Raw genomic sequence first — 16,397 nt, 5'->3', positions numbered from 1 at the left:
TATTTGTGATTCTGTGTCACTCACTGGGCACCATAAAGCATGGCACTAACACTGCCAACATGCTTCATCCCCATTGTAGCCACCCATGTTTTAAAAAAAAAAATATGCACTGTAAAGTGCCTAAGCTCAAAGTGGCATCCACCAGCTGGCACGTGTGATGTCATGTATGTACCTTTCACTTATACTTGGTTGTTTTTGGGGGTATTTTTGTTTGTTTGTTTTTAGTCAGTATTTAAAAAGCAGGAAGCGGGGACTCCCAGAGTAGAGTTAAAGTTAAAAAAAAAAACTTAAAAAGTATCCAGTGCCCCCCCGACAAACAGATCCAGACCAAAGTCTCGAGCAATACTGATAATATCTCCTGTAACATCAGGCCAAAACCAACAGAGTGTCGAGTTTTCCTCCCCTTCTGCTCCTTCGGTTTTCTGTTGGTGTTCTTCGTTTATTCTAAACTGCAAAGTCTGAGATTTTTTAATATAGATATTTCCCCCTAAAGACTGCCTGCTTGTTGGATTTTGTTTTCATTTTTAACTGCACTAAAGATGTCAACAGATGATGTCATGATCTCTCTCTCTATACATATATATATATATATATGTATATATATTTAAAAAAAGACAAAGTCCCCATTTATGGATTAGATGGATCAAACTATCTGCAAGAACTGAACTGCTTCTGCTTAACCCTTTGTGAATCCTCAATGATGGTCAGTGCACCCCTCCACCCCACCCCTTCTGCAGCTGCACCCATTGGTGGGGTTCTTTTTTATTTATTTGTTATAATTATTATTATTATGTTTCTTTTGTTTGGTGACTCCAGATCGGTCAGTGTTTGTTAACTGATTTCCAGAGCCACTGCTCTCCGTTCTTCTCCTTCTGCAGTTGTCCAATGTGTGAAACCCTCCCCTGACAAAAACTACAACTTTGCATGTACTACCAACACTGAAGCTGCACCTAGCATGATGACAAACTTTTAAAGGACTCGTGTAGAAAAAAAAAAGAGTTAACAGCTAAAGATAGATATATAAAGTGAACAAAAAAGAATAAAAGAGTTCTTAGTTTACTTTTGCACATGGTTGGGATTCTTTTTTTATCGCATTTCTGTGTGTGTATGAAAGAGAGAGAGTGAGTCTGAAATCATGCGAGAGCATCACTTCAGGTTTGCAGCAGATTGGGACACAGAGACAAACTCCACAGTCTAAACTGTAGTTCATGTGTGTTGGATGAAGAATGCGTGGAGGATTTAACTTGTGCTTGCTATGACTAAACTGTTACTAAGTGAAAATACTACATCATAAAAGCTCTGACTTCAAAACTGCACTTAGTTAAAACTGAGCTTTGAGTCATTGCATCATTATACAGTGACAGCCCTTCAAAGGCTAGCAGGGTCGATGTGAACGTCCGGGTCATACACATTATCCCACTTTTCAATCAGTCGATTTTGTTTCTGCCTTAATTCTTGATCCCATTGATTCAACAAGTTGCTGGAAACATTCCTCAGCGATTTTGGTCCGTGTTGAAATGCACATCCATGATGCTAATTTCACAGATGGCCAGTTTGAGATAATCTGTATTTTGTGACATGGTGCGATCTCCTGCTGGAAGCAGACATCAGAAGATGATACACTGTGGTTATGAAGATAGTGGCATGGTCTGCAACAATACTCAGCTGGTTGGGCATCAGTTGATACAAGGGCCCAAAGTGTTTCCTAAATAATTTCTATACCATTACAACATCAGCAGCAGTCTGAACTACTGATACAAGGCAGGCTGTCTTGCTTATACCAAATTCTGACCCTACCATCCGAACAGAAAACTTCTTCCGATCTTCTATGGTGTAATTTTGGTGAATCTGAGTGAACTGTAGCATCAGTTTAGTGTTCTTAGCTGACAGGTGTGGTCTTGTTCATAGCTTGGTTGCAACGAGTGGGTGTTTTGCCGCTGGCCTTCAGACCATTCTCTGTAGTCCCCAGAGATGGTTGTGCAGAACGTCCCGGTAGATCCACAGTTTCCCAAACACTCAGACCAGCCAGCAAACACAATAACACATTTAAAATCGCACTTCTTTCCCATTGATGCTCGGTGTAATCTCAGCAGATCGTCTTAACCATGTCTACACTCCTACATGCATCGCCTCACTTTCTTGTGAACGACTAGTTAGATATTTGCATCAATGAGGAGTTTAACAGGTGTATCTAATGAAGTGGCCAGCGAGTATCCATCTATATAGCTATCTATACTGTATATATCAGTCGTGAGGCTTTATGTCATGGCCAGCTATATTGAAAACTGTGAAGCTCTTATTGGTAAAAGAATTTGGGCACTTGTTGCTGCACAAATGCTTTTAAACTGGTGCTGAGGTTTTGTGTAGACTCACAGTTGTGAGTGTGGATTCAGGACTAGAGTTGACCACACATGCAAAGAAGATTAGTTATGTTCAAAAACTATTTTTGAGGGATATCAGAAGTAGTTTATCAAATTAACAGTTCGTACACTTCGAAAAAGGAGTTTTACTCAAGAAGAACGCACCACAGGGACCGAGGAGCACAAATCTTGTCATGAGTGGAAAATCATTTTCATGGTAGTGAAAACCACAATCCATCAGTGAGGAATGTTCTACAGGATGGTCATGAAAAGAGGGTCCAGAGCATTCATCACAAGCCTATACTCAGCCTCGGAAACCGAGCAATCAGGCTGTATTCTGCAAAAACACACAACACTAAACCCTGCAGAGTAGCATAACAAAGTTTTATGGGCTACTGAAACAAAAATCAACCTCGATCAAAATGTTGGAAGAAAGCAAGTATGGAGAGAAAGCAAGGAAAGCAGATTCTGTTATGGTTTGGGCGCGTATCGCTGCCAGTGGAGCTGGCATTTTGACATTTAGTAATAATTTAGCTTTTGACAGGAGCAACAGGGTGGATGCAGAAGTACACAGAAGCATTTTGTGTACTCGGAGCCAGAGAAGTACATCAAATTCACACATTCTGTAATCCTAAATGTGGCAAAAGCAGGAAAAGAGCTTTTCAGCCAAGAGAAGGGCCGGTTATCTGCTCTGATGCCAGTTTATCATAATCATGTACACTTCAAATTAAAGATGTGACATGAACTTTCAACAGAGCTTCAGTTATTGGTGTTTAAGATGTCGTTTTTAATGGAAGCTATTATTTAAGTTGTGATAAGTAAACATGCTCTGTCAGTACAGACGAATGTACCAGAGCACAGAGCCTGGAGATGGTCTGGATGCTATTCTGGTTTCATACCCACAGAACATGAACTTACCGGCACAACTCACAACAGTGCCACATGGACCGATTCGGATCAGCTGCTGTATTAATCAGCAGGATGTATAAAACAGGATGTATGCACACTTTACCTGAAAACCTCAAGCCCAAGTTGCCTGTGCTTTATAGCATCGTTCATAGTGGATATACTCTGATGCATGTTTGACTTAACAAATCTGCTGATTAACAAACAGCATTATTACTGAAATGCACCCTTACTGCTGCCTGCTGTCGCTGCAGGTATATTTAGGTAAAAACATTTATTTCTCAATCTCAAAAATGTGTAAAATATTTGAAATGCATTCCAAGCATTTCTCCTATTTCATGAAAGTAGCTTAGTTTTCTCATTAAAAAGAGAATTTTAGCATGCCCAATTAGCAAATGTGTTTCACAGTTTATGTCAGTTTAAGGAGTTTAGCTGTGAACACAACGGCCTTCAGACACATGTGTTGTTTTCGGGTTTTATTTTTACTACCGTGACTGACCGGTAACCATAAAGCAATCTTCAAACTCTTTAAATAAATGAAGATCTCAGAAAAATGTGAAACCGCGCACGAAGAAATCACGGCGTGCATACAGTCGACAGAGAATGTTTTTAAAATGTGTTTCAAGTCGATGTTTCTGTCTGCGCGTCTGATCAGCATCCCAGAAGATACCGACACCGGATCAATAATAAATCACACATGGCTGCTTTAAACCCCCCACCCCCACGCTCCGCTGACATGATGAAAGCTCGAAAAACAGATTCAAACAGTCGTGACAGGTGAATTCAATAATGCAAAAATCCATCTGCTGAGTCTCCAATACCATGTTGCTCTTTGCATAAATGTTAATATTATCACATTTGTCAGAGATAAAAGTCATACAGTATCCAGCAGCTATATGTGCTTTGTTAGTGTCATGTGTTGTTGTTTTTGTCACTAGTGACAGAAAATGAATGAATGAATTTGATATGATGTTCACAAATGTTACTTAAATTAGACTACTATAATATAAAACCACTGGAAACAACCGTCTCAGCAACACACGGAGCACAAATGTGGAAATAAAATGAAACATGACTACATACAGTAGAGGCCGGTGAGGCGGCTCAGCCCCCCTGGTGCGGTATACGTGTGAGAGCGAGGGCAGCAGCTTGTGTCCCTGAGAGAAATGACAAATCATTAGCTTTGGTCCAGGGGTAAATGGAAGCCACACTCTTCCAAGGCCCACATTTCCATTTCAATTTTCTGCTCAACAGAGTTGATGTATGTGGCGAATCACATGGCAAGACCAGTCTCCACCTCGAGCCTGCTGTTATTCACTGGTTGGAGTGTGTCTGTGACCTTGTGTCTTCGTGTGTGCCCACTGTGTGTGCGAGTGTTTTATCAAGTGATAGCACTAACTCATTGTCACTGAAACCAAAGCAAAGAGACAAGTGAAGACAGTCTCCAGACTGAAGTGTGATTATAAAAGAAAAATGAAATCAAAGGGCGGCGTGTTTGATGATATGAGCTGACGATGATGAATTCATTCTGTAGATTATAAACTTCTCCTAACTGACACACTAGACTGTCCACCCGAGCGAGCTCATTAAACGAGAAAATTATAAGCTGATGCCGGTGTAGTGCACCGAGAGACCCGCTGACAAAAATGCTACGACAGGTACAACAACAAAAAAGTAGCAAGAAACCTGCAGCCTTGTCTCTCTTCCCAGCAGCTGCCCTTCCAGTACAAACTTTCTCTGACGGCTTGGGAATAAAAAAAATCTCAGAAATACTTAATAAAACAGTAAAGTGCCAAATAATGTATTTTGAGCACATCAATGCTGTCTGCATCTCACAAAGACTGCGAGGGGGCATAATGAGCTGCAGTGGGACCACAGACTGAGGAAGTTTAGGCCTCGGGTTCGTACAATAATAATCATGAACCATTAATAAAACAGCATTTCAAGACAGCCAAAAATGTGCTTTTCTAACGGTAGGTGGGAAGTAATACTTTAACACAGTATGAATATGGCACATTTTATAAGAAGAGGACGTTAAACCAGCAGTTACAGCTCATGTGGTTTGGTATATCTTACTCTGCTCAAAGTGAGCGAGTGTGTAATCAGTTCAGTTTGTTAGCAGACTAGCATCCAGAGTTTTCACAATATCACTGGGTCAAAGTCAAAGCCAAGGTCACACGAAATGTGAAAATTAGCAAAAACTTATAACCCAGTTTTCATGGACTGTCTTCATACTTTACAGCAATATACCAGGCCTAGGGGGCATAACTACTGACCTTCATTGTTAGTGCCCAAGGTCAAAGTTAACCTTGAAAAAAAATTCCTATAGAGCAATATATCATGGAGAGATTTGTACAGCACACTTTTTTATTTTTTCAATATGACGCCTCGCCTTGAAGTCACAGTGATGCCATAAAGTTTTGCAAAAGTTTTCCAACACAATTAATTTTAAATCTCAACTTTTTACAGCTTATAAAAGCCAAAGATTTCAAATTATTCTGCTCCAGACATATGAGGATAATACCATTTTAATATGTAATGCTTCAGTGTCATATGTCTAAAGGTCATGGTCACACGAATTAGGAAAAAGCTTTAGTTTCATTGTCTCCAAACTTTAAATAATATCTTGGTGCTTGGGGAACATAAACACTTTCTTTGTTTGAGCTCTTTTTTCAGTGCAGCATTATTTGACTTCACAGTGACACAAAAAGATTCATATTTCCATATTAACAATGCTTTTATCAGCACGAATGGGCAGGGATAGCTCAGTAGGTAGAGTGGTGGCCCCATGATCGGAAGGTCGGGGTTTGATTCCCCTGAACAGCTACCCTGAGGTACCCCTGAGCAAGGTACCGTCCCTACACACTGCTCCTCGGGTGCCCAATGGCTGCTCACTGAGTGAATGGGTTAAATGCAGAGAGGAATTTCCCCACGGGGGTCAATAAAGTACACTTTCTTTTTTTCAAATGATATATGAAAACACTGCAGATATCATTATCGTGAAATTTCCATATTATCAATGCTGATGTCAGCATAACACATCAATGTTTCAGCATCACCCTCTATAATTGTGGCCAAAATCTTTGTTTCTGCAAAATATACACAAGTACTTAAAAATGGCTGCCATAGGTCTGGAGTTATACAATCATGCTAAAAAGAAAGTGCACCCTCTTTCACTTTCACAATCTGGTACTTTGCTGGTTTTAAAATGAGGTCAATACAACCTCAAACGTACTAAAAACATGCAGTATTACACATCATTAATTATTTAACCAAAATTTGGTTAAAATGCAGAAGCAGTGTGTGAAAAACTGAGGACAAGCTAACGTCTTCTTTGGAGTTTAAGAGGGTTAGTAGCAGCTGGTTAAATAATCATCAGCCATTGTGACTATGCCCGTGACAGCGAACGTTTTGGCAGTTTGTCGGTCTGGAGCATTCACAATGCCGAGCAGGACAGACGTCATCAATGCTTTCAGAGAAGCAGTTGTTGCTACACATTAATCTGGGATTGGTTATGAGGGCATTCTCAAACAATTCCATCATCTTGGAGTGAGAAAGATGATCCACAAGAGGAAAACATTCAAGACAGTTACTAATCTAAGCCTAAATACGAAGCCTGAACCCATGCAATGTTCAGTGAAACTGCAAAAAAATCGAACGAAAAAGTGAAGAGCTACACATCAGACTCTACAGGCCTCGGCTAGCATGTTAAAGGTTAAAGTTCATCACAGTACAATAAAAAAGACGGAACAAGCATGGCATGTTTGGAAGGGTTGCCAGGAAAAAACATGAGCTCAGGTTTGCAACAAATGACAGAACTTTTTGATCAATGTGCTTCAGACAGCAGAGAGCAAGGTGGAGATGTTTGGATATAATGTACAGCATCACATTCGGAGAAAACCACACAAACATATAAGAACAAACACCTCAAACCAACCTTCAAGAATGGTGGTGGAGGGCTTTCAGGCTTGTTTACAACCACAAGACCTGGGGACCTTATTTAGTGAACTCCTCTTTATACCAAAGCATTCTTGAGTCAAATGTGAGGCCATCTGTGTGACAGCTAAGGTTTGGGCAAAACTGGGTCACACAGCAGCAAAATGATCCCAAGCACAGCAGAAAACAGCAGAATGGCTGAAAAAGAAAATAATCAAAGTGTTGCAATGGCACAAATCCTTCATTTCAACCTGATGGAGCTGCTGTGGTGATTTTGTCCTGACATGTAAAACTATAGAACTGACAGTGGGATACTCTCCTTTTATCAGTGCTGTATGTGTAATAGTGGATCAATACATTGTTAACATCTGCCTATCAGAACCAAAAGTGGACACTTTATCATGTATCAGCTGAGTTTTTACAAAATCAGCTAAGTAGAAGAGTAGCAGAAGAAATTAATTGACTTCACATTCGTAGTTCACTGGTAATTGCTAAGCCATCCCTTTGGCACCCTGCTCACTGCGATACATTGTAATTTACTCTGAGAGTCGCTGTGTGCGAGAGGAGAGCAGATAGGCTAAGTATAGAGAAGAAAGTGTCAGGAAGAGACGCAGATTGAGCTTATCTGTGAGCTCAGGCCTTCCTTTGTCAGGTGCAGCTCCTTTCTGATGGAGACTCTTTGAACTTGACAGAATAATTAAAATGAAGGCGAAAAAGCTGACATTTGCAATTTGACCTTTTTGACTTACGTGGCAAAACTGGCACCATTTCCTCCAGATCACATTATCATTCTGCCCTTGCATTTGAGGTATGTGTGCGTGCCATGTGTGTGTGTTTAAGTATGGGTTTAAGTGTGCATATGCGTAGGTGTACTTAGTGGCTCTGTGTGCATACAGGCAGCGTGTATTCATGAGGGTGCGAGGAAAGAATAAAAGAATAGTTTTATGGCATATTACCGGTCCATCTCTTCATTAAGGAGCTGTTTTCCAGTAAGCGGGCTCTATTTGAGTAGCTAAATTGTCCAAGCAGTGTGCAAACGAGGACTAATAGCCCGATGCCCTTGTCACTGCCAAAGTCAAACTGAAGATCTGAGAAATGAGTGCGTCTCTGTGTGCTTGACATCACAGTCAGCAGCAATACTTCTGTAAATGTAAGGATTCTTACCCTGTTTTTAGTCTCTCCCATACAGTGTGACTGTAAAAGTAATATTTATAACTACAGTTATAATATTTATAACTTCTAGTCATCCTTGGAATAAGTGAAACTCGGTTGTAAGTTGCAGGTGACCACAGATAGCTGTAACTACTAGGACACAGCCCACATGAACAGAACATAGTTTAAATTCCCTGCGCCACGTTACATCCACTACATATAATGCAGCTGTGAACCTCTGCAGTGATTTCTGGCACTGTGGATGTCTGCAGTGGATCCTCTGGGTACTGTGACCCCGTGTATGCTCACTTAAACTGGGGTTAGTCCGAAGCATCGTTGATCCGTCTGTCATCTGTCTGCTGCTCCTGAGCAGTTTTGTGTGAGGTGTTGGGGGCATTAGCTTGGTTTGGTTTGGTGGACTACACAGGATGTGCTGGGTCTTTATCACGATGATCCCAGTGTCAGCAAATTGTGTGTTTTTGGCTTTGAGTTCTATTTTTCCGTTGTGCTCTCCTTGTGACTGGTGTGGACTGCCTTATCCTAATAACCAAGTTGTATGTCCTTTGTATGGTGTTTCAAGCTTTTTGTTATTGTGTTGTGTCTTCATCTCTGTGTGAGGTGTTGCTGTTCTGTTACTTCCTGTTTTATTTTGTTAACCGCAGTCCTGTCCCATAGTTGTCGGCACCTGTGTTGTTCCCCCCACATTACTTTGTGTACCCCACTGTGTATAAGTAGCTTGAGTTTCCCCCTGCTGCCTTTGACCCTAATGACCCTCCATATTTTAGATCACCAGTCTATGACATTTCATAGATTCATCTTGTGTTTTAACTGTCTAAAGGTTTATTTTGTTGTTCTGCCGGTTTAAAGCAGATTTATTTAACATTTTTCATACTAATATGTTTTTTTTTCTTGAAGGGATGCCAAATGCTATCATTTTTCTGTAAGGCAAATTTACCTGCCTATGGGTATAAATAAAGTTACCTTACCTTGCATTAAATGTGCAAATGCTCATCTTTGTTTTATTATCAAATACAGTTACAATGACAAAGAAGATCAACACAGTACGTATGAGTGTTGATCCAGTTATCTTTACAAGCAGAATAATTCCTGTTTAAGGAGAGGCGAAGTAATAGTTCCTTAGCTTACTCTTAAATATTCAAATAAAGGAGATCTTTTGTTTTTTTCATGTTTTTTCCCCCACTGTCCTTCAGCATAAGCATGTCTCGAATGAAATGCTATGCTATAATTTGCCTTCCCACACAGTGTCACCCTGAGTCATTTTTGCAAGGTTAGGACTGAAAACAGCAGATTGGAGAGTATTTGTAGTAAAATGAGACCTTCAGACTTGCTGCTGATGTGGAAACAACCTTGTGTTTAAGAAGTAACCTCGAGAAAGTTTGGGCATGGGAGCAAATCTGTGTTTTTATGAACTATGTGCAGTGGCAGCTGCGTGTTTACACTCGCTTACACCCACATTTACGTATTTTTCCAATATTTTACACATGGCTGTTTATTGAGGGTGTGTGTGTGTGTGTGTGTGTTTGTGTTTCCATACAGCCATTAAACTGCTTCGATTTAGAAGCTTGTTTAAGAAGTTTAAGAGCTATCTCTAAATCGAAAACATCAAACATCTCTGAATAATTCTTCATTTTCGTCAAGTAACGTTGGAGATATTTTCCTACAGAAATACAACAGTTTCTTGGGGATGCTGGAGAGGATTTGTTTCTGTTTTTATTCCTCACAGTGCGCTGAAACAGTACTGCACTTTTCCAAAGACTGAAATGTCAAGCCAAGGATACAGGAAAGCCTTGGTAGGAAGCACATTTGTTATGAACCCAGGAGTGTAAGCTGTTGAAACTATTTCTTAAGAAAGAAGGGAAAATATCTGGAAAATCTCAGGAGTTCATGATGAATCATCTTGGGTCCATCTGAAGACAGAAAAACTGAAAAACATAAAGGAAAAGTAGACACACAATTGCCTCAGACATCTGCGCTGAATGTGGAAACACAGGAGAAAGTGCAACAGAGGTGTGAATAATTTAATCATTTCTCAGTGATCAGTTCCTTCAGTAGATCTTAATATTGAGGAATGGAACATTCTGACCCATTTAAAGTGTTTTCCTGTTTCTGTGCTTTTCTCTGAATTCAAAGAAACGCAGAGTGAAAGTGTATATTTTTTAGGATGGATCTTAATGGACATAAAAGAGTTTTGAGAGCTGACGTTAATGCAGGCTTGGGAAGCATTAACATGCTGTTGCCTTTCTGCTTTAAAAGGTAAAGGCACCATAGTGGAGCCATAACAATTAAAAGCAGCTCATTAATCCAAACTATGACAGTGGAAAACTGCATGGTGGCTATTTGTGGCAGTGCAGCATGGTCTCATTCTGTCTAGGTCTGAGTTATCTGATTTTTTTTTAACTTTGCAATTGTCTTCTCTGCTTTCAGAAGACCATTTAACAACTGAAGCAGAGACACAGCCTGAGATAAAATGCAAGGATTACCCAGGAACTAGACTGTAGATCAAACTGCCTTTGCAACGATATGAAGCCTGCTGAGCTTCAAGCACAGACTTATTTGTTTAACAAAAATATATCAACTCTCTCAACAATTAAAAAGGGGTATTTAATGTAGATCATTTGATATGTTCAACATTATTATTAAAGTACTAAAAAACTACCTTTTTATTATTAGCATATATAACTGATCAGATTAAAATATCCCATCAATTAATATTTGAGTAAATTCAATTTCTCTGGAAAAATTCTCAACAGCATGAGACCCTGGTCAGCTATAGTACACTGCCACCTAGTGGCCAAAAATGACATGAAATCCTAGACACACTCACTGGCCATTTAATCAGTTACACTTTGTTAGTACTGGTTTGGAAACTCTTTTTCCCTTCAGAGCTGTTTTAATTCATCGTGGCATAGATTCAACAAGGTGCTGGAAACATTCCCCCAAGATTTTGTTGCATGTTGAGATAACAGCATCACACAGCTGCTGCAGATTTGCATCCATGGTGAAAATTACCTGTTCCCCCACATCCCAATGGTGCTGTATTGGATTGAGATCAAGAATCTAAATTGATGATCTCAGCTTTGTAACATGGTGCAGTAGCCTGCTGGAAGCAGCGATCAGAGGGTGGGTACATAAATGGATGGACATGGTCAACAGCAATACTCAGGCAGGCTGTGGTGTTTAAACAATGCTCAGCTGGTACTAAGGGGTCAAGAACATTTCCCCACATCATTACACCACCACCAGTACCATGAACCTTTGATACAAGGCAGAATGCTTTATTTTGTTTACATCCAATTTTTTGATATCTGTGATTTTAGCACACGTAAATAATACTAAATAATCAACACTATGTTTTCTAGTGATTCTCACGGAGTTCTTTTGCTCTGATGTAATATTCACTTTCAAATTAAAAGTCACAACAACACAGATCAACACTGCCTAATCAACTTCTTATGGAACAATACCATCATAAACAGTTCTAAATAAGCATTATCACTGTGTTTTTAATGAGTAGTTTAATTACATATTAAGTGTTGCATGAAAGTGAGAAAGACTGAAGATGACTTTCTTTTCCTTTATTTTGGTTTTATTGAGCACCAAAAGCATTTAAATTATTCAGTTCTGACCACTGAGCAGTCATGTGTGGAAGATGCTGAGACGTCCGGCACCACGTTAGAGTTCGCTGTGCAGCGGGACTTTGGCTTTCTTCATGTTGTCGGCCACTGTGGACAAAGAGGGGACAAATAAGAGGAAGGCAGTGCTCTTACATGAGTGAAGTAGTTCAGAAATGAAACCTAAACCTAAGCTGCAGGTTTAGGTTTCCTACTAAACCTAAACCTGCAACTACTTTTCCTTTACTACACATTTAATGGCTTCAACTTCTTATCCATCCATTCGCTTCTGCTCATCCTTTTCAGGGTGCTTCAACTTCTTATTTTAAATATATTTTTTCTTATGGGGTTTGTTTCAGAGATGGCAGATTCACTTTGTGCTTTTTAAATATATCTTGTTTTAAGGTTTTTACAGTTACAGGCAGGGCATCACAGTAGCGTGGTTAGCACTGTTGCCTCACAGCAACAAGGTCATGAGTTCAACTCCTTCACCTGGCCGGGGCCTTTCTGTGTGCAGTTTACATGTTCACACTAGGTACAGTCCAAAGGGTTAACTGGTGATTCTAAATTACCCACAGTGTGAAAGGTTGTCTGTGTCTCTGCATTAGCCCTGCAACCTGTCCAGGATGTACCCAGCTGGGATACACTATAGCCAACTCTTATTGTGTTTAGATTTTAAATATATTAAAGACAAATGTCCAGGGGACCAATAATCACAAGGTTTGGACCTAGAATAGCTCCATGAATGATTTACAGTAACATAACAGTAATCAGCAAAGACATAATGAATGCTGGTGCTTTAAGTGTGTTAATTGTGCTTTTAGTTTCCAGTGACAAAGCCATGATTTAATGATAATATATCGGGAAAAAACAGTGTCACATTCCTCACTTGCCTTCTCTTTTCCTCGTAAAAAATGGACTCTTTGTCCATGCACTGCATTTGCAAACCTCCCACCTCTTTGGCTACTAGTGCTACAAGTCTGCTAAAGTTTCTCACTAACATCCACATGGAGCTCAAAATTCTTTCTGTCAGAACAATCTCATAAAAAAAAACTTCGTCATTTCTGTCAAAATATTGAGGAAGGGATAGGGTTCAAGCTGTGGGGGATTAGTGTGTCTGCAGTCTGCTGACAGGTGAGCTGTGCAAACTGTCATTAGAGAGAGTGAACAGTCACTCACGGCCTTGGATGTCACTCGCTGTGTAGGTGTAGAGGTGGTTGCTGTACTTTCCAGTAATGTCTGTGCGCACAGTCAAGGTTGGATCTGTAGAAAAACCACACACATGAACAGCTCAGGAAAGTAATCAGTATTATGTGACAGCTGATGTGCATTTTATAAACTGAATATGTTTCTGTAAAATTCTTTATCTAGAAAAATGAGTGAGGAAGCAAAAAGAACCTTGGGACTATCCACACCATTAGATCTGGCAGGGTTATGCATGCTTTTGTTATATCTAGACTGGACATCTGTAGACTGCAGTTAGTCAGTCATCTCTTGCTCATTTACAATTACTTTGAAATGCTGCAGCCAGATTACTGAAGGGACAAGAAGCAGAAGTACTCCAGTGTTAGTGTTAGTGGCCTTTCACTGGCTCACTGTTCATTAGAGACTCCACCATGAAGGGGCGCTGTTTGTATTTGAATGGTTTTATTCTGTGCTATGCTTGTATCTCTGTTCAACCTCAGACAAGGACAGTAAACAATCTGTTCTTCTATATTGAAATTATATTAATAATGTAAGAATTTACCAACAAAGAGGATTCTGGGAACATAGTAACCGTCAGGTGCCAGATTCTTGTCCGAAGTCTCTTCCTGTGTATAACAATATAGTATTTATTGCACATGATTTTAATAATAAAATATTTATAGATATATTTTTTTTTTTTCTGCATATGTAACATATCTTTAATTACCACCACGTTGAGCATGATGAAATCCTCTTTTGCCATTTTCTGGATAGTCTTATCCACAACAAATGCCTTCTTCAGGTCTGTCGAAATACTTTGGTTTAGTATTATATTTAGACTGGCTTTCAAATAATTATGAATGAATTATGAATGGAAATATTAATAAATGTATTCTGCCTATTAAATGTCAGAAGGAGGTAAAGCCTGTTAAGTTATTACAGACTGCATTTATAAAATTGCCTAACAAGTCAGAAACAAGTCTGGCAGGTTGGACCTTTAGAATATCACGTAGGGGAATACACAACACACTATAAATATATGAATCCTGTCTTGTTAAAATGAGGACACATTACTAATAAAAAATATATGCAACTTGCTGCAATCAAACAAAATGCTTCAGTGTTCTGAGACTTTCAGCGGGAGGATGCAGAACGGGCTGCTTTTGGTCCACCGTAGCAAAACTCAAAATTTAGAGCCAGACTTCACTCTGTAGGTGGTCTTCATTGTTTATGGGTTAAGAAATGCCAGTGGAGACTTCCACTGAGCTTATTTCACAAAACCAGCTGAGTGATTTATGAACATAACTCTCACATACTTCACTGCCTGCTTTGTGGGTATTACAGAATGCACCCATTGTGTTTCCCGGGAAAACAAACAAGCCCAAGTCTGAGTGAGAAAGACAGCGCAGGAGGTGCAAGCCTATATTTTTTAATATATACGCATACTTAATAAACCAAAGTAGCAGCAGTACCTTTACTGTGTGGGCAGTTGTCTTTATGATGAATGACCATGAGAGGTTTCTGACTGTGAGAGCAAAACCACAGAGTAAGAACTCAGTACATTCCACAACACAATAAACACAGTGAAGGGTGTGAAGGCAGTCTTACACAACCAAATGCCTTAGAAAGCAAAGTCCCCATGCTGGATTTACAGACAAATGAAGATTAAAGTAATAATGTGTTTCCCTTATGGAAAAGTAATGGAGCGTCATTCCAACGCAGAAAGACACAACAAAGGAACAGACTTATCCGAACAAAATAAACTGACATCCAGGACCTTTACCCAAGGTTTAGAGTCCTACCTCTTGGCCATTTTTGCTAGGCCGTCTTCATAATTTTGGGCCCAGTTAATACCACCTCCCCATCCTGCAGGCAGGAAATAAAAATACAGTGATAGGTCAACAACACTGCTGCATGTTCCCAGTACATTAACTATGTCCCCAAACAAGCAAAGTTCAGATTTTATTGTGTCTGACAGCTATACACGATCTTATGAAAAGGTTTATAGGACATTAACTGGAGCTGTGAATATTGACAAAAGTAGATTTGCCCACCTCTTGACAAGGACTGACTCTTCACTTTCTTTTTAGCTTTCTGGTCCCCGGCACTGGCACAGAGGCCAATGAGCAAAGCAAGCAAGACCCAGCGAAGCATTGTTCCTTGTCCTTTCAGAGAGCTGCTGTGAAAGTTGGCAAATGAGTTCCAAGGAAATTCAGTGACATTTATATTTAAATACAAAACACAAATCAGTTTTAGCCTGACTCACATTTGACAGATATCTAGAGCTGCACTGACTCACCAAACACACCTAACTACAAGGCGGTATGCAAGCAAGCAAGAATTCATTAATGGTTCACCTGAGACCATGTAAATAAAATAGTTTATAAGCTGTAATTCTACACATAGTTACCACACTTGTATTTGTAATGGGGAAAATATCAATTCTGAAATAATGTGAAAAAGTGTAATTTGAGATAATTATAATTAAGATTCCTTCATTTACAAATCATTTTCAAACCTTTAGTGAGGCATCTCACTAAAAGCTAGCTTTGAAAGGAATCATAATACTTTTTTTAAAAGTAAATGAAGGTATTCAGGTAGCAGGTAAATCTCTTACCTCGTCAATATGAAGCAACAAGCATCTGCTCTGACGCTCCTATGTGCGCTCTCTATTTTCAGATTTTCTTTTCTATCGAACTTGTCAAACAGGTATATCATATTAGGCTTAAAAAAACAAAACAAGCACGCACTGCCTTATTAAAAGCAATTGTACTGTGTAATGGGATTACACCAGCAGATAGGGAAGCTAGCATTAATTTGGTTATTATCCCTTCTGTAAGTTTAAAAACATATATATACTTTATGGGCTTTTACATGATACTTCAGTCTATGGATTAAGAACAAATAAATAACTCAAAATAACTTTTTATTTGAATTTGAATTTCGTTCTCTTAAAAAGTGTCACCCTGAAAGTACAGTTGTTCCTAAAACTGCTTCTATGAATCTTCCACGTGTTGGTATAAAGGAAACTCCCACTCCATGCCCGAATAAAGACAGGGATGTATGGCCCATTTTAATTTTAATCAATTTTTGGCCATAGTCTCCACAACTTATGGGGCAGAGTGAATTAATTTCTGTTGTTGCAAATACTGATACCGGAACTCGGTAAATGCTTCTTTACGCCTCGTGTACTCCGAGTACTGTATCTTTGTAGTCTGGCTTCCAA

General features: G+C 39.4%; 1 protein-coding gene across 2 annotated transcripts; it reads right to left on the bottom strand.

Moving 5' to 3' along the window:
• Window positions 1-11,935: 11,935 nt before the first annotated feature.
• Window positions 11,936-15,942, bottom strand: agr1 (anterior gradient 1). 2 transcript variants are annotated; one of them, XM_026145029.2, is made up of 8 exons: window positions 15,789-15,942; window positions 15,226-15,350; window positions 14,974-15,037; window positions 14,644-14,696; window positions 13,899-13,975; window positions 13,734-13,797; window positions 13,166-13,249; window positions 11,936-12,097 (listed from the first exon to the last, which is right to left on the bottom strand). In XM_026145029.2, the coding sequence occupies exons 1-8, from the start codon at window positions 15,887-15,889 to the stop codon at window positions 12,048-12,050; spliced, it is 618 nt and encodes a 205-aa protein (XP_026000814.1). In that variant the 5' UTR covers window positions 15,890-15,942; the 3' UTR covers window positions 11,936-12,047. The 2 variants fall into 2 exon arrangements, with proteins under 2 accessions (XP_026000814.1, XP_026000815.1); XM_026145030.2 differs by having other exon boundaries at window positions 15,226-15,347; window positions 15,789-15,924.
• Window positions 15,943-16,397: the final 455 nt, after the last annotated feature.

This window comes from Astatotilapia calliptera, chromosome 16 (assembly GCF_964374335.1).
Source record: "Astatotilapia calliptera chromosome 16, fAstCal68.1, whole genome shotgun sequence".
NCBI lineage: Eukaryota > Metazoa > Chordata > Actinopteri > Cichliformes > Cichlidae > Astatotilapia > Astatotilapia calliptera.
This window is presented reverse-complemented; position numbering and strand designations above follow the sequence as displayed.